The following is a 19,230-nucleotide window of genomic DNA, read 5'->3' on the forward strand; positions in this document are numbered from 1 at the left end:
AAGCAAAATATTTAACGATTTCTGTGTGTTTTTAAAACAAACTGTTCAGTTGTTACACACTATAACAAAACATAAATTTAATGATTCTCAGCAGATTACTTCTCATACACAATAGAAGGCAGTACATGTTTTATAATATTAGTTTTAAAGACATGGTTGAAGTAATACTCTACCTTGAAGATTTATGCAAGAAAATATTTTAGTAGCTAATGTGTGGGAAAAGAAGTGAAGAGGATTGCTTTGTATTTTCAAAGCCTATTAGATACTTAAGATCTGGGTATTTCTTTTACTTCTCTCTTAAATGTTTTCTTCAAAGTTCTGCATAAAACCATGTTCATACTTAGAGAACTATTATGAATTTTTCTGCCTTATGCTTCATGAGAAACTAGTATTTAATCCACTCTTCAAAATTTAAAATGAGTGCCTAGTCTCATTAATTATGTGGAGTTTAGATGAAACAAAGAAATCAAGTGCTAAAAGGGATATAGTGTCTACCCCTAAAGAGTTAATTGTCTGGTGGGGGAAAGAATCATGCATGCATAAAAATAACCCTAACATAAAGAAGATGGTACTAAATTATATGATAGAGATGCAAATTACTAAGAGAGCAGAAAGGAAGAAGAAAATATTTTAATATTTATTGACCATGAATTTAGTATGTACCAGTCATAGTATCCAGGTACTTTGTAGTTCTATAGAGCAGTAGAAATACACAATCTTACTTTATGCCCACACATTCCAGTAGGATCAACGGCTTCCTGGACTCCTTATTGGTCACTGCTCTGTGTACCTTCTGAAAAGTTCTATCTTCTAAAAATGATTATTGTTACTATTATTATCCTCACCCAAGGATATGTTTATTGATTTTTAGAGAGAAGGGGAGGGAGAGAGAGAAGAAAACATTGATGAGAGAAACATTATGAGTTAGCTCACCCATGCTCCCTGACCGGAAATCAAACCCACATCCCAGTTAAGTGCCTTGACCAGGAATCAAACCTTTTGGTGCATGAGAGGACACTCCAACCAACTGAGCCACCTGGCCAGGGCTCAGTCTTTTTTTTTTTTTTTTTTTTAATGTTTTCGTTTGATATGTTTATAATTACTCTTAGAAATAAATGTTTCTTTTTCTTATTTTTCAATCTGAGTTAGCATTCCATATTATTTTCAGGTTAGTTTCAGGTGTACAACCCAGTGATTAGACATTTATATAATTTATTAAGTGATCACTCTAATAACTCCAGTACCTATGTGACACCATACCTAGTTATTGCAATATTATTGATTATATTTCCTATGCTGTGCTTTACATCCCCATTACTATTTTGTAACTACCAATTTGTACATCTTCATCCCTTTACCATTTTCACCCAGCTCTCCAGCACTCCTCCCATTTGGCAACTATCAGTTTTTTCTCTGTGTCTCTAAAACTGTTTCTGTGAACAGTTTTCAGTCTTGATGAGAAATGAATTAGTCTTCATTTCAATGTGGCAATACATGTACTGGTATGAGTCATTGATGAGTGTGATCTAGTTCCTGTGTCCAGGGAAGATGCTGTATGCCCCATATTTTATTCCAACAGTTAGCTAGTTGGCTGGGTCAGGAAGCCTAGGGAATGGTGGGGTTTGGATTTATTTTCCTATTGCTCATCAAGATGACTTGCTGCCAAAACCGGTTTGGCTCAGTGGATACAGCGTCAGCCTGTGGACTGAAAGGTCCCAGGTTCGATTCCGGTCAAGGGCATGTAACTTGGTTGCGGGCACATCCCCAGTGGGAGGTGTGCAAGAGGCAGCTGATCGATGTTTCTCTCTCATCGATGTTTCTGACTATCTATCCCTCTTCCTTCCTCTCTGTAAAAAATCAATAAAATATATTTAAAAAAAAAAAAAGATGACTTGCTAAGTGTAAGAACTATGATAATAAATGTCTATCCAAATGCTGTCATCTTTGTAATAGATTTCTTGAATGACTACTCCTCTTTATTTATTATGTCTATATCCCACAAACAATATACAGACATACACACACATACATGAGAGTGCACACACACACACACACACACACACACACACACACTCCATTCTTCTTCCTCTGAATCATTGTTTAATTGGCATCTCTTCAGTTGGTGACTTAGTAGATCAGGGGAGAAAGGATATCCTGGCGGAAGGGACAACATAATCAGAAATCTAGGGGTGGAAGGGTGCAATGTTATAAACTCTATAATGTTAAGAATAGCCTCATGGTGTTTAAGTAGTTAAAGCCTGGCCTGAGGAGTCATGGGTGTAACATGGATTTGTCATTCCAGGCTTTGAAAATGGCTCATGCGGGTATTTCCTTGTCAGAGCAAGAGGCATCTGTAGCTTCACCTTTCACCTCAAAAACAGCCAACATCGAGTGTGTGCCTCATCTCATCAAGTAAGCCACTTCTTCCTTTTGCACCCCCATGACCAATAGGCTCAGAGTCTGGCTCTAGGCAGAATTCAACTATAACTTAGTGATAATTGTCACAACAGAGGTATGGGTAAAGTACTATTGGATCACCAAGCAAGGGAGCCTTTAGTGCTGCTTGAGAATGCTGGTAAAAGAAACAAAAAGGTGACTTTTGCTGAGCCTTAAAGGATAAATGGCTGTGTCATGTGGAGAGCTGAAAGCTAGAGTTGGTATTTGAAAAGTAATTGCTTTTCTTATTTTTCCTTTCCTTTATGTTGTACATTGGGAGCTTACTGGAACTTTTCTCTCAGCAGTTGACAGGGTGAGTAAGCAGAAAGGGAATATTCCATCAGATAGCTTCCCCAAATAATGTTATGTCCCCCCCCCCGCAAAAAATTAGTGAACATCCAAAATGATTTCATAAAAGACTTTTACAATTGATTGGAAATAGTTAGGGAGGGGAAGGAATGAAAAACTGTTTATTTTCCCTTGCCTCTGCTCATTTCTGATGTCTTTACTCAATTTTAAATGTAGTTAAGAATAATACAATAGGTTCTATATTTGTTAATAAGTCTTATTCTCCTGTTGCAGGGTAACTTTAGGTAACTTTCACATCAATAGCCTTGAAGACATCATCAAATCTTGAGATATGCACCAGGAAGTTCTCTGTCATGTCCCTTGGTGCATCTGAATGGATGGCTGCTGGCAGGAATCACTCACCTAAAGGTTCCAGGCTAGAAATTCCATGCCCGTGTCTGGCTGCATGTCAGGAAGACAGCTGGATGCATCTCCCTGAACACTGGGTTGCTGCACCTGTGTCCTTCCACAGTCTCAAACATCATCACCTCCCCTGCCTCCTCTTCCTAACTCCCAGGTTCCCTGCTTCTGAGGACAATTTGGTTCTTAGAGTCCCTCATCCAGGCTCAGAAGCTCAGAGTTCCTTCTACTCTTTCTTCTTCTTCTTCACGCCTAGCCAACCAGGCATCATGTTTCACTGCTTTTGGAGACTCTCACCAAGCCTTTTTCTTGCTACCTCTAGTGCCTCACTCATTCATGTCATGGCGACTACAAAATGAGAATGCTCAGGACCCTTGCCCTCATTCATGCTTTCCATCATCAACACAGCTCCTGGGGCTCTTTTTAAATACTGTGTTTGGAAATATGTGGGATTAAGAATGTGACAAAACCTTGCCCTGGAGGACTTACATCCCAGTGAAGAATATAGATAGATAGAGATATCATCACAAAACAGAGGAACTTCTGCATGATAAGTGAGAGGTGCTCAGTAAATTAGCTTTAAATAAATTAACATCCAACAATACAGTAACTTTCCCAGCAGTTTAATATGATAGCTCTAGCCAGAGGGAAGGCTTCAGCAGGAAAGCTACCACTTAAAGGATGTACAGGATATCTATGAACAGAAAGGAGCTGGGAGGGGATTCCAGGTGGGGGAAATGGAGAGCCATATTTAGGAACAGGGTTTTAATTGGAGAGTGCAAGGGCCCAATAGTCTAATTGTGCTGTGAGGATTCTCATGTGGGAGTTGTGGAGGTGAAGCTGGAGCACCAGGTGTGGACACCTTACATAGGGAGTTTAAACTTCAGGATGCTTGCACAGGGTGCCTGATTGGTCCACCAAAAGGCAGTGGTATTTGAACTTCAGGTGTTCTTTCTTACGCATGTGGCCTGATGCATTTATGAATGCAATATACGGTTTTAAATTACAAGTCAGGATGCAAGATTTCTCTAGTGGCAGATGGTTTAGTAAGACTTCAGGGTAGAAACTCTTTGCTTTTATATTTCATAGATTTATAAAAATTAGGTGTGGTTCAGCTCTGTTAGGCACATTTTACCCTCGCTCTCCTTGATGCATGCTTATTCCGGAGCAAACATTCTCCAGAGGGACGTGAGGTACAGTTTTAAATGCGTAAGTCCAGATCCATGAGTTTTCATTTTTACCTTTTGAAACACTGTTGTTGTAGTTCAAGTCCTTTACCTTATTCATTTCTTATCATTGTGCCTCACACTACGCTGGATGCATCAGAGCATTCATTTCTGTTTGTGGAATGCATAAATAAATGAATGAGCTGCTCAAGATTCATGCTGATTAAGAATAGCAGTAATTCTGGAGGTCCATGCAAACATCCTTTAGTCTTTACTTGCAATGTTTTTTGCACTTGCCTTTGAGTCTGCATCTTAATTTTTTAAAAAAATATACACAACTTCAGAAAATAAAGGATGGAATCACAAAGTTTATGTCAGAAGATGATCCAGGCTTCACATGATTGCCCCTTCTGAGTTTGTCTTCTGCCCCATTCTCTGTGCTGAAAACAAATGGTGCCTCACAGCCTGGAGGAAAATAGCTGCCCACAGCATCTTGCCCATCTCCCTCCTGGCCTTTCTCTTTTGCCTAAGGCAACGTGGTTATTATTTAGCTTTTAGATTTCCTTCCCTGTCCCTGTTGTGTTGACACTCTCTGAGCAGTGTAGGTGTCCCTGTCACTGGGATCTGGAAACAAAGAGGGTGTGGGCTACCTCACTTGTGGATTCGCTTTTGCCTAGACAAGAAGAGGCTGCAGGAAGGGTTGTTTGCCAAGTTCCCACACCCCTGTTGCACTACCTCACCTTGTCTTCTTCAGCCTGTCATAATCCATCGCCCCACTAAACCTCAATTAAAGGAGCAATAGCCCAAGCAGAATTTTTTAAAGGGGAGGAATATTTACTTTTTAAGCTGCCATTTTCACTTCGTCTTTATCTCTTTTGATCTCCACACCGGTTCAGATTGTTACCCTGGGTTCTTCGTGGTGTATTGAAACCAACAAAACCTATTTTGTCTCAGATATTGGAGTCCCATCCACACTTCCTAAAATATGAGAGCCCCAGTGCTTTAGCTTTATGTCTCTAAGGGACTCTGAGGCAAGTCCCTCAGGAAGCAAGTGTTGTTCGGGTGCAATGAGTCACAGTTATGTCAATGCTTGACATTTTTCACCGTATCATAATATATTGTATTTATAATGTACATGTTAATCTACCTAATTCACTGAAAGCTTGTTGAAAATATAGACTGAGCCTGATTTATCGATATCCTCTATGACTCTTTGCATAATTCTGGTACCTCATAAACTCTAAATAAAGGTGAGCTTATGAATTAATGAGTGAGGTAATGATTAAAGGAGAGAATGAATGAGTTAATAATGAAGTAAATAGTTGAGAGGATGAATCAGTAGTTAAGTGAATGGATGTCAATAGCTATTAAAAATTGAACTACTTCTGAAATAGAAAAGAGAATGGAAGATGTGTACCATGCATAACCAGTATTCTTATTTTTTCGTAAACAGAGAAGGCCGTGCTGCTCTGGTTTCATCCTTTGGGGTATTCAAATACTTGACCATATACGGAATAACCCAGTTTATTGGTACATCACTGCTCTACTGGGTATGAACCAAAATAATTTTTTCTAGTTCTAATTGCATTTACATCGCTGGTTTATTCTTGATGGGGTGCAGCTCCTACACAGGATTTAATGTTTTATAAATAAGTGACAATTCTCAAAATAGATGTCTATAAACTGGGAACTTAGTATAGCTGTGCATGAAACATGGGGCTAGAAATAAAGAGATGTGGCTCTATTTGTAGGAGTGTTGTTTTTCTCGAGTCACTTGACCTCTTCAAGCCTCTATTTCTTCCCGTGGATAATGAGTAAAGCTTCAGAACAGCCTAAATATAACTCAGCAGGAAATGGATCAGTCACCAACTGTGGAATATTTTTGGCAAAAGACTAAGAAGAGATAAAAAGAAATAGAAGTTGTTGAATTTGACTTTGAAGGATTTAAAGGCTAGAAAAACTTCCATGCCTGAACTTTGTTTCTGAACCTGCCCAGAAATTACACATTTAGATGTGCCATTAGTAAAGAATGAGCAATTCTTTAAAAAAATGACTTTCTAAATTAAATGATAAAAATAAACACTTAAGAATTAATTAACTGTATGGAAGAAATATGTTCAGGTTGAAAGTACATTTCATTAGTTCAGTCATAACTTGCTCTAAAGTAAAATGAGGCTACAGGTTTAGGGACCACTTCAGGGATGGAATTAGTCTGCTGTTTTTCTGAGACATCTGAGAGGTGAATGAAAAGGCCATAGGAATCCAGCATCCACCACTAGCAAGGATCACATACAGAGAGGTCTAAGGGGCAACAGGGTGCATAGAACCAAGACTTGGCTTAGGAGTCAGGAAGCCTAGATTCAAATTCTGACTCTATTGCTATGAACAAATTAAATCTTGTCCTTTGCCAAGCCTTTATCTGCCTCTGGAAAGTTAGGCTGGCTGATTCCCAAAGTCCTCTGTAATTCTATATAAGCTGCTTCTAGAATGAAAACTGAAACTGCTTTTAAAAATTCCTCCCTATTTCATCTCACTCTGCATATATATCATTTTACCATTCTGAGCAGATAATAAGGGCAAAAGATATGAGAAGGGCAAAGAAGACAGAAGAAGAATTGTAGGATGAGAGGGACACTTTTGAACCATTTGCATCCTCTCAAAAATAGGAAAGCAGAATTTCAGTTCCCAAGTCTCATGGATAGAGTTGGAACCTTAGTTCATGCAGAAGCCTCCACTCAGATGGTCTAGACCTAAATTAGAAGGTCCCCCCCAAAGGACCTGCACCTTTTCACCCTCTAAGAGGCCAGAAATGTTTTTCATTTGCATATATCTGGTCTGTAAAGTAGTCAGAGCCAGATTATAATTTAGTGCTCATTCAATAGCTGTGTAGCAGATAAACAGACCTACCTGTCTGCAGAAGGAATATTGCAAGGCAGGTTCCAAGAGACTGTTGACTCTTATTTAAATACTTCAACTCCATAAATGTGAACATAAAGGAAGCTCTGTGTCTATATAAATCTCAGAAAGGCAGGTGTACCAGACTGAAGTTTGCAGTGGGCTTACTTGGGCTAGAAGCACTTGTTCAATTTGTGAAAGTGAATGAACCCCCAAGCACCATGATGTGAACTCAAACTATGAATAAAAATGGAGAGAGACCTGTTGAGTATTTCTTGGCCTTGACTTTAAATTTTAAGTTTGAAATTCCCAGGGAACTTTTAGGCTTCAATATATTATGTTGCCAGAACTACTGTGGCCAGTAAGAGGGTGTTTCCCAACTGGCACACCCCCATTGCTAATATGGAATTAGGTAAGACACTGGGAAAATAGTGATCTGGTTTCATTCTTTCCAATAAGATGCTAAAAACCTAAGGTAAGTCTCTTTCTTCCTAAAGAGGAGAGAAAAATGATAGTTGCTTCTTGACTATTTTCAAAAAGTGTTAGCAATGATAAAATGCTAAAAAGGCAGAAGCAATAGTCATACCTACTTTTCTTCCCTTTTCAGCAACTGCAACTCTTTGGGAATTACCAGTATATGATTCAAGATATAGCCATTACCTTGATGGTGTGTTTAACAAGTAAGCTCTTTAGTAAATAAACTGTATTATTTGTATTTATCCATGACATTCTAGACATGTTCACACAACTAAGAGCTTCAGAAAAAGATGCATCTTAACTACTAAAACCTCATTTCCTATGAATATTTTTGAAAGTGGAGCTGGGGAAAATTGAGGCTTAAAGTCCTCAGACATGGCATTAAATATCCTGAAAGCAAATAGGTTTTAACCTCATAAAATTGTCAATGTATTTTGAGTTCTTTGTAGGTCTGTGCCTTGTGCATAGAAAAATGTATAGGAAATCTAGAAAGGGAATCCTTAAAGCCCAAAGGTCACTTTCCATTATTTAGCTATGCTTCATGTTGAGGTGAAACCAGATTCTTGCTTAGTCTTTGATGTGTGAGAACAAATTCTAGCACTTTATTCCTGTGAAATTCTCTCAAAAGCAAGATGTATGCTTACAGCAGCTATTGCTTGTTGCAGATGACACTGTTACAGTATTTCCTATCAAAGAACTCAGGTTCGATACTAACAATAAGTGAGAAAGGTGACTGCCTGAACAGAGCAAAGAAAAAGAATGATGTAGTCATCTCTTTTCCCTTGTTCAACAATGAAAGTGTTTTGAAAAATAACAGGTAAAACATCAGGCAGGGCAGGATATTAATAACTGTGTGAATTTCATGTTGAATCTTAAAACATAAAACTGATATTGAAGTCATTTATTATATCAATACAATGACAAAATTTATTAGTATCAGAGATGTAAGTAATATAAATTTTGATTCTTAGGATTGAAATGTCTATTCATAGCCCATAGAAATATTTTCTACACTAGAGGCCTGGTGCATGGATTCATGCACTGGTGGGGGGCGTGGCCTACAGGGATTGGCCTACTGTGAGAGCGCCACTCATCCTGCTCAGCTTAACGGCTGTGGACCCACCCTCTGAGTGGCTGTTCCCTGGTCCGGCATCTTCCGTGGAGCCGGAGCACTCACCTCTCCAGGGGACCTGGTTGGGGCTGGGCCCAGGGACAATAGCACTGAGAGGTGGCAGAGTAGGCCTCAGTCCCACAGTAGCCACGAACCTGCCTTCCAGCCTCCGGGGTCAGCTCTGTGAGCCCAGTGGCAGTGGCACTGCATGGCCTGCAGGTGTCCTAGAGGAGGTGTCAGGGAGTGAGGAGGAGGAGCCTGGGGCAAGGAGGCTATGATCACAGCCCGGATTCCTGCACATCAGTCCAGGGTTCGCAGAGGGAGCAGCGGCTCATTCCAGTCAGCCGAGTGGCACTCCCACTATAGGAGCGCACTGACCACCAAGAGGCAGCTCCTGCGTTGAGCGTCTGCCCCTTGGTGGTCAGTGCACGTCATAGCAGACTGGTCGACTGGTTGTTCTGGTTGTTTTGCCGTTCGGTCTTTGGGCTTTTATTATATAGTATGTTATTAATATTCACATGACTAGATAATTTTGAATTAATAATATTTCTCTGCAGTGTTGGATATTTTTAAGTAATTTGCATTAGTTACTTATGAATATGGTCAGTGATGCCAAAAAGGAAAAAGAACACCAAGAAGTTCCAAGAGCTAAGCTAGTAGTCTGTAGCATGAAGGTGAAGGCCATTGCCATCCTCCACTGCTCCGTATCTATGTGACCTTTGGAAAATTATTTATAAAACAAATAACTTCCTCATAGAAAATGTCCTCATAGGGTTGTGAGAATCAGATAAAATAATACATATGAAGTAAAATAATACAATGCACCACATACTATGAGCACTTGTTACAAAATTAATATCACCATGTGCTTCTATATTCTTTTTCTTCTTTTGCAATGATGCTAATTTGGTTAGCCCTTGAAAAGAATTTGACTGTGTACAAGTAGACTGATTAGAAATCCAAAACATTAGGTGGTAGTCTTAGCCTTTCCTCAGAATGCCAGATGACCTTGAGTAAGTTATTTTGAGCTTTTACATATGTAATTTCATGATATTTGTTATGAATTTGACTCCCTTGGCAGGGGGTATACTTTACTTTTTCTCATGGCACTATCCCGCTGATTTTAATGCCAGTTGGCCAGTTAGCCTCTCATCTCAGAGTAGGCTCAGTGGGAAATTTGGAATGACTCAAGGCAGAATCATTGTTGCCAGTGGGAGAAAAAGTCTCAGAAGGGTAATAGATCAGAAGCATGATGATCTATCAGAATGGCAGCACTTTATCCAAATATTATTCAACAAACATGTAGCTAGTTTGGTAAATGGGCTGGGCTCAAGGTGAAGTTGAGAAATGGAGTTTGATTTCTGTTTGATTTTTACCCTCTGCCTTTAGGCACTATTGCTTTCCCATCCCTATAAACTCAGTTATCCCATAGGCAGATCATTTCCCGATCAATTCCAGTTATTAAATGAACTCATCTTTAGCTATAAGACATCTAGGTATTATAAATTAACATTTTGAGTTTTCATCTAATTCAGAGCCTTGCTTTCCCTATATCAAGCCTGACCTATGGTTTGGAGCAAGCAGTAGGTGAGAAGGCCATGGTCTCTGCTTTCCTTGTAATGGTCTCTACTCACCTAAATTCAAAACCTGTTTCTGGGAATATGAGAGCAACAAGAGCAAAGAACTTTTTACTTAAGTGGGAGTGTTGTAGTTGTCTCCTGACATGGCAGACATCTTAAGTTCAGGCAATTTGTAGGGGGACCATTGGTGAGTTCTTGGGTTCTTCAGAGTTTCTGTGGATTGGTCTGGATTAGACCTCTGCTTGACATAGTGGTGCTCTCTCCTTCTGACTCCTCAGAATTACTTTCAGCAACTGCCTTCTAGTGGTACATACCTCTAGCCCCAGATGACTGCCTCATTGGGCAGATCCTTCTCAAGACACCTCTAGTTTGGTTAATTCCTATAGCTTCTGCTTGTGCTACCAATTAGTAAATGATATAGCTTGCTCTCACTGCTCCCCCTCTCTCTTCCCTCTGATATTTCAACCTCAAAATCATTTCTCTTAGGGTGGTTCTTAAGACCTTCACTACTTTGGGTTAGGGTGATGCAGGAAAGAAAAACACAGTTATTGCTCCTTCTAAAAATTCCCTTTTAAAAATCTCTTGATAATCTCTATAGTTTTCTCATATATAGTCTGCACATAGGTAATTGTGTGTGTTTGAGGGTATGCTTGCATGCTTATAGTTGAAGGACCAATATGGATCTCACTTAGTAGGTACTCTGGAATTATGGCAATGGGCTAATTTCTTTACAAAATGAAAAGCCGCATTCACCATCCTCTTAGACATGTCCATCTCCTACTATGTGTTAGGCAATGTACATGCCTGCTGTATAAAAAGACTGATCACTAAAGTTCAGAGTTTAGTGGGGGACTCACATACATGAATGAATGAAACGCAAATCTAAAGTAGTGAGTGCCAGGAAATAAGAAGTTCAGAAAAAGCAGAGATTGCTTCTGATAATCTGGGATTAGGAAGGAGATAGTAAGGGAAGACAGAGAGAGAGAGAGAGAGAGAGAGAGAGAGAGAGAGAGAGAGAGAGAGAGAGAGAGATGTTAAGTATGGCTTCATGGAAGTGGTAGCATTTATAACAAAACAGGAAGGATGGATAGATTTCAAATATTTTTTTTTTTTTACTAAAAGAAGGAAACAAAGTAGAACAAAACAACATGAGCAAGAGAGAGCAGATAAATATGGAGCATGAGTTTTTCAATTTAACCACACTGTAGGACATTTGAAAAGAAATATCAAGAGATAAAATTTGAAAGGTGAGTTGGGTCAAATCACAGGATCTTGACTACCAGGCTGAGAAATGTGGACATTCATCTGCAGGTGTTAAGAGTCATTGACAATTAAATGATCAATGTAAAATCACTTTTACCAAGGACCCCTACATGTCCAAGTTCCCAGTTATGGTTTTGACCTTAAGCTTGAGTTAGTATGTGATAAAAGACAATACTATCACACATTTAATTTATTTATATACTTGCTTGTCTATATACACCTGCTTTGTTTCCACAAGATTTTGAATCAGCACACAAAGGCACCTAATAAAACAAGATATAATACAGGAGTGGGCAAAAGCAGATTTACATTGAATTGTGACATTCTTTAGAGTTAATAAAGCTATTGTAATAATCATAACCTGCATGTCTTTTTGTATACAAATAACTGTAGACCTACTTTTGCCCATCTGTGTATATTAAAGGGAAAATCCAGCAGAAAAGTAAGAAGAAGTCAGGGACTTCAATTAAGATAATATATACCTTGAAGTCCAATTTGACTCTAGGCCTAGAAATCCTCTTGAAAGGAATCTGTCCTTGTGACACCTTTGTTCTCTTCAATAAGATATACTTAAATTAGATCAAGAAAATAGAGGAATATAATTCTAAAAAAAAAAAATCTGAGAACAGAAATTCAGAAGCACCGGGCCCAGAGGAGGGCCAGAACACCCAAGGCTGCTTTCTTTATTTCCAAGAAACCAACTTGTCTCTTTATTCTTTCTTTTCTTACTGTTTTCATCTGACTCTACTCATTCACCTTGCAAATGACCCTAAATGGTGACTCCTTTGAATCTCTATTTCCTTGATCAGTGATTATCTCTCATTATTGATGCTTCCATCTCTCTCCTTCTCCCTTCCTCTCTGAAATCAATCTCTCTCTCTCTCTCTCTCTCTCTCTCTCTCTCAATATATATATGAGAAGCATACCTGTATTATACCCAAATGATGCTGAACAATTAAGAACTGTACTTTGAGAATAGGAATGAAAACTGCTAAGTCCTCCCATACAGCAGGCCCTGTGCTAGGTTCAGTAAGGTCCAAAAGTGGCATGAGACAGGTTGTTTTCCCTCAGGGAGCTCATAGTCTGCTTAGTGTATGTGTAAACAACTCAATTTAATTCAAGACACTCTCACCTTAGTGGCAATATGAGCAATATGCTTAATTCTGAATAAAATATATCATTCCTCTACATGCACTCTGATAGCATATATCATCATCATCATCATTTTAAAGAAACCTGGACAGGTTGAAAACCAAGATGGTGGCATAGATAAACACCTAAACTGCTACCTCATACAACAATATCAAAACTACAACTAAAAGACAAAATGGACACCATCCAGAACCACAGGAAATCTGGCTGCATGGAAATTCTACAACTAGAAGGAAAGAGGAAAGCACATTGAGACTCAGAGAAGCTGCAAAAGGCTGAGGTACAGAAACGCGTGTGCACGGAGAGGACGGGCAGCTGAGTGCACGGGCGGCTGAGTGCGTGGCTGGCCTTCCCAAGCAGGAGGGAGATGGAAGCTCCCGACTGGGCTGAACTCCAGTCCCAGGTGAGACTCTGGGAACCCAGACTCATTCGGGGGGAATCTGGACTGTCAGGAAAAGAGAAAGCACACTGAGACTCAGGGGAGCTGCGGAAGGCAGGGGTCCGGAGGCACACGTGCACAGAGAGGACTGACTGCTGAGTTGCATGGGCGGCTGAGTGCACGGCTGGCTTTCTAAAGCGGGAGGGAGACGGAAGCTCCCGACTGTGCTGAAATCCAGTTCCAGGCGAGTTTCTGGGAACCCAGATACATTTGGGGAAAAACTGGACTGTCTGGCAGCAGGCGAAACTTGAGGGCAGCTTTCTCTCAGAGGTGCTTGCAGCGATTACCGAGGGACACTGAGACCCAGGGGCCTCATAGGTCAGGGCTGACGGGAAGCCAAGGCTGTTTGCTCCGCCCTGAGACTCCGCCCCATCCAAGCTGAGCACAGAGGCTTTTGCAATTTTGCAAGTCTTGTCTCATAAGGGTGTCTCCAGAACAGAAGTTCTCCCAGCGTAGACACAGCTGACTCTCACAGCCAATTGGCCTGGAGGTCAATTCCTCCCAGTGATACCAACAACAGTCAAGACTTAACTACAATAAGGCTGTGCACACAGTCCACAAAGGGGTGCACCAAATGTGTCCACCTCATGTAACTGGGGGAGGCTGAGCCACTGGGCCCTATAGGACACCTACCACACAAAGCTACTCTACCAATTCAGGGAAGCAGCAAAAATGCGGAGACAAAGAAACAGACGACAAATGAAAGAAATGGAGGAAAGCAAATGATTGGATATAGAGTTCAAAACGACGGTTATAAGGATTTTCAAGAATTTCCTAGAAAAGGCTGATAAATGTAGCGAGACCCTCGAGGATATGAAAAAGGACCAACTAGAAATTAAACATACACTGACTAAAATAAAAAATATTATGCAGAGACCTAACACCAGACTAGAGGACTGCAAAAATCAAGTCAAAGATTTGAAATACAAAGAAGCAAAAAACACTCAACCAGAAAAGCAAAAAGAAAAAGGAATCCAAAAACTTGAAGATAGTGTAAGGAGCCTCTGGGACAACCTCAAGCGTACCAATATCCAAATTATGGGGGTGCCAGACGAAGAGAGAGAGCAAGATACTGAAAACCTATTTGAAGAAATAATGACCGAAAACTTCCCCCACCTGGTGAAAGAAATAGACTTACAAGTCCAAGAAGCGCACAGAACCCCAAACAAAAGGAATCCAAAGAGGACCACACCAAGACACATCATAATTAAAATGCCAAGAGCAAAAGACAAAGAGAGAATATTAAAAGCAGCAAAAGAAAAACAGTTAATTACCTGCAAGGGAGCACCCATACAATTGTCAGCTGATTTCTCAACAGAAACTATGCAGGCCAGATGGGAATGGCAAGAGATATTCAAAGTGATGAACAGCAAGAACCTACAACCAAGATTACTCTACCCAGCAAAGCTATCATTCAGAATTGAAGGGCAGATAAAGAGCTTCACAGATAAGAAAAAGCTAAAGGAGTTCATCACTGCCAAACCAGTATTATATGATAATGCTAAAAGGTATTCTTTAAGAAGAGGAAGAAGAAGAAAAAGGTAAAGATAAAAATTATGAACAACAAATACATGTCTATCAACAAGTGAATCTAAAAATCAAGTGAATAAAAAATCTGATGAACAGAATAAACTGGTGAATATAATAGAATCAGGGGCATAGAAAGGGAGTGGACTGACAATTCTCAGGGGGAAAGGAGTGTGGGGGGTGTGAGAAGAGACTGGACAAAAATCATACACCTATGGATGAGGACAGTGGAGGGGGAGGTAAAGGCAGAGGGTGGGGTGGGAACCGAGTGGAGGGGAACTATGGGAGGAAAAAAGAGGAACAATTGTAATAATCTGAACAATAAAGATTTATTTTTAAAAAAAAAGAAACCTGGACAATTCAGAGCAGCTTTTCCGGCTGCTGAGAAACAATACTGCTATTCAAGCTTGTATTTTAGGGATCCGTTTTATTGTTTTTAATTCATGAGACTCACGCCACTGCATTATACTGTAGGGCAGAAAACGTTGGGCTTGAAAGTCAAACAGACTTGAGTTTACATCACTCATACACTGTGGGTCTTGAAACAAAGGACTCTACTTCTCTAAACCTGTTTCTTCACCTACAAAATAGAAGATAAAATACCTATTTTCTATTGCTTTTTGAGGAAATAAAGATAACATTTACAAAACACTAACCTGGTCTAGTAGGAGTCCCAAAATGGTAGTCATTATTTTTATTTATTTATTTATTTATTTATTTATTTATTTATTTATTTATTTATTTTACATTATAATTTTTTTATTGTCTAAAATTTTACAGATGTCTCCTTTTTCCCCAATTGACCCCCCCCCACACACACACACAGCCATTCCCACCCCAGGCAAGCCCTCACTGCCCCAGTGTCTGTCTCCATTGGTTATGCTAATATTCATGCATACATGTCCTTTGGTTGCTCTCTAACCACCCCCTCTCCTGACATTTGTCTCTGGATCTATGATTGTTCATCGAATTATGTTGATCATTATATCCCACATATGAGTGAGATTATGTGATATTTATCTTTCTCTGACTGGCTTCTTTCGCTTAGCATAATGCTCTCTAGTTCCATACATGCTGTTGCAAATGGTAAAAGTTCCTTCTTTTTTATAGCGGCATAATATTCCATTATGTAGATGTACCACAGTTTTTTAATCCACTCATCTGCTGATGGGCATGTAGGCTGTTTCCAAGTCTTAGCTATTGTAAATTGTGCTGCTATGAACATAGGTGTTTCTGTTTGGTGTTTCTGGTTTCTTGGGATATAGTCCTAGAAGTGGGATTACTGGGTCCAATGGGAGTTCCATTTTTAACTTTTTGAGGAAACTCCATACTGTGTTCCACAGTGGCTGCTCCAGTCTGCATTCCCACCAGCCGTGCAGGAGGGTTCCTTTTCTCTGCATCCTCGCCAGCACTTGTTGTTTGTTGATTTGTTGGTGATAGCCATTCTGACAGATGTGAGATGGTATCTCATTATTGTTTTGATTTGCATCTCTCTGATGGTTAGTGACTTTGAGCATGTTTTCATATGTCTCTCGGCCTTCTGTATGTCCTCTTTTGAAAAGTGTCTATTTAGGTTTTTTGCCCATTTTTTATTGGGTTATTTATCTTCATTTTAAGTTGTATGAGTTCTCTGTAAATTTTGGAGATTAAACCCTTATCTGAAATATCATTGGCAAATATGTTCTCCCATGCAGTGGGCTTTCTTGTTGTTTTGTTGATGGTTTCTTTTGCTGTGCAGAAGCTTTTTATTTTGATGTAGTCCCATTTGTTTTTCTTCTCCTTATTCTCCATTGCCCTAGGAGCTGTGTCTGTAAAGATATTGCTATGACATATGTCTGCTATTTTGCTGCCTATAGAGTCTTGTAGGATTTTTATGGTTTCCCGTCTTACATTTAAGTTCTTTGGCCATTTTGAGTTTGTTTTTTTGTGTATGGTGTAAGTTGGTGGTCTAGTTTCATTTTTTTGCCTGTATCTGACCAAATTTCCCAGCTCCATTTATTGAAGAGACTGTCTTGACTCCATTGTATGCTCTTTGCCTCCTTTGTCAAATATGGTAGTTATTATTTTTAAATTTATCTATAGTCAGGTATACAGATTCCTTGTCAGAAAGTATTAGGAAAAAGTTAAAATATTCTTTATATAAGGGCTCTGAATCAATCAGTTATTGCTACAAATGCTGCTTAACAAACTACCCTAAAAAGTCTTTGGCTTACAACACCCACTCGTTGGTCTATAGGTTGATTGTCATTCAACGTGCATATAGGTCGGCTTAGCTGAGCCATTCTGCTTTAGGATGTAGTGAGTTGGTCTTGGTCCAAGCTATGTGTTTGATTCATGTCTGCTCCATATTTTTCATCCAGGAGCCAGGCTGAATGAGCAGACCTAGACATGTTCCCATTGCAGGTCACAGAGAGCAAAGCAGAGAGCAAGCCCAGCTGTGCAAGAAGGCCTCGGAGCTCTTATAACATTTCTTTGGTCAGATAAAATCAGTGAAACCAAAACTAAGGAGTGGTAAAGTCTACTTTGTCCTGATGAGACCAATACTTCAATCTATCTTAGTTGCTATATAAAAAGGAATGCTGGAAATCCAATGTGCATCTGAGAAAGAGAAGTCCAAAGTGGGAAAAGCCAGATGCACAAGTGCAATTACACCTCTTTTCATTACCCATGGTCTCTTTATGAACTCTGTGACCACATTCTACCTTGTGTATTGAAATGCAGAAAGAACTCCAAGCACTGGAGCCTCTGCCTCTGTCTTCTTACACATGGGGGGCAGTCTCCTTTCACCTCTCCTCAGCTCTGACCACAGCCCACATTGTATTTACCCTTCTGTGTGCCCTTTAATGACTTCTCATGCCAGCTACCAGGATTTAGGCCAAACTTTGCTGGTGAAGGGCTCAACCTCAACAAGGCTGTCCTTACTTCAGATACTAGCTTTAAGTTAGGGGGTTCCCATGCCACCTGCACTTCTGACCAGCTGGCTACAAATTTGGAGTTTCTCACTAACCTCTCAGATTAAGTAATTCGCATCAACCTCTCACAGAACTCAGAAAAGTGCTACACATATCATTACAGTTTTGCTATAGCAAATGGATACAAATCAGAACCAGCTAATGTGAGAGACTTATAGGGAAAGATCTGGGAGGGGTCCCAAAGATGATATTCCATTGTCCTCTCCATGGGGAGTCAGTTTGCCTTATCCTCCTGGCAAATCAATGTGTGATAATATGCCGAGTATATCCAAGCATGGAAACATACCTGAACTCCCGTGTGTGGAGTTTCCATGGCAGTTCCATTATTGAGGCATAATTGATTTAATCATTGGCCATGAAGCTGAATTCAATCCCAGCTCCTCTTATCTCTCTGAAGATCAGCCTGATGTCAGGAGTCTCAAAGTCCCAATTCTCCAATCACACAGCTGTTTTTTTGTTTTTGTTTTTTGTTTTTTTTGTGTTTTTTTGTGTGTGTGTGTTTTTGTTTTTGTGTTTGTTTGTTTGTTTGTTTGTTTGTTTGTTTTTGGCATGCCAGATCCCATCCTGAGTCATCTCCTTAGCACAAACTCTCTTCAGGCCCACCATGAGTCATCTTGTTGGCATGATCTATCAGGACTCACCATGAATAACAAAGATACTCCTATCGACTCAGAAAATCCTAAGGATTTAGAGGGTACATCTCAGTCTTTTATTCTCAACAATGAAAGTGTAACTTGGAAAAATGCATTTCTCTTTCAGTGAGTTCAACTCATGCCTATCCAAAGCTGGCTCCATACCGACCAGCAGGACAGCTCCTCTCTCCCCCTTTGCTGCTCTCAGTCTTGTTGAATACCTGTGTCACCTGCATTGTGCAAGTCTGTGCATTTCTCTATGTGAAGCAGCAGCCCTGGTACTGTGAGGTCTACAGATACAGGTAATGGTTAGTTCCTTACTTTTCCTTTCCAAAGGTGATACGATGACTATCAATGACATTGTACAACTGGGTTTGAACTATAAAATTTTAATTAACAAAAGTTATGTCTCCACACTGCAAAATACCAGTAGTGAGATAGAACACAGAACACAGTTGATGGGTGGAGTCCTGGGATGAGCCATATGGAATGGATAGGAGAACATTTTTACATTGGTTGTTGAGGTATAGATCTGACAGTTGGTTTACTGAATGAACTCCCTGGTAGAATGGATATTATATAGACCAGAGGTGGGCAAACTTTTCTTGTAGAGGGACAGATAGTAAATAGTTTTGGCTTTGTGGGCTAGATAGTCTCTGTTGCAACTACTCAATCTGCTATTAGAGTGAAAAAGCAGCCATAGACAGACAACATGTAAACATGTGGATGTGACTGTGTTCCATAGAACTTCATTCACAAAAACAGTTGGTGGGTTGGATTTGGTGTGTGGGCTGAAGCCAGCTGTACCCTCCTATGTAAGAGATTTGCTTAAATTACTTTGGGCAAATCTTTCCAATTCCCTGAGCTTTAAT

At 39.8% G+C, this 19,230-nt stretch overlaps 1 protein-coding gene across 1 annotated transcript in view; it reads left to right on the top strand.

The window, feature by feature from the left end:
- Positions 1-19,230, top strand: part of ATP13A5 (ATPase 13A5) — a 112,835-nt gene that overhangs the window by 77,520 nt on the left and 16,085 nt on the right. The window contains exons 24-27 of the mRNA XM_080656237.1: positions 2,303-2,412; positions 5,764-5,860; positions 7,813-7,885; positions 18,486-18,660. Of these exons, the coding sequence (XP_080512363.1) occupies positions 2,303-2,412; positions 5,764-5,860; positions 7,813-7,885; positions 18,486-18,660 (455 nt within the window). The remainder of the gene's footprint in view (positions 1-2,302; positions 2,413-5,763; positions 5,861-7,812; positions 7,886-18,485; positions 18,661-19,230) is intronic.

This window comes from Plecotus auritus (assembly GCF_963455305.1).
Source record: "Plecotus auritus genome assembly, chromosome: 2".
In the NCBI taxonomy this organism is placed as follows: Eukaryota; Metazoa; Chordata; class Mammalia; order Chiroptera; family Vespertilionidae; genus Plecotus; species Plecotus auritus.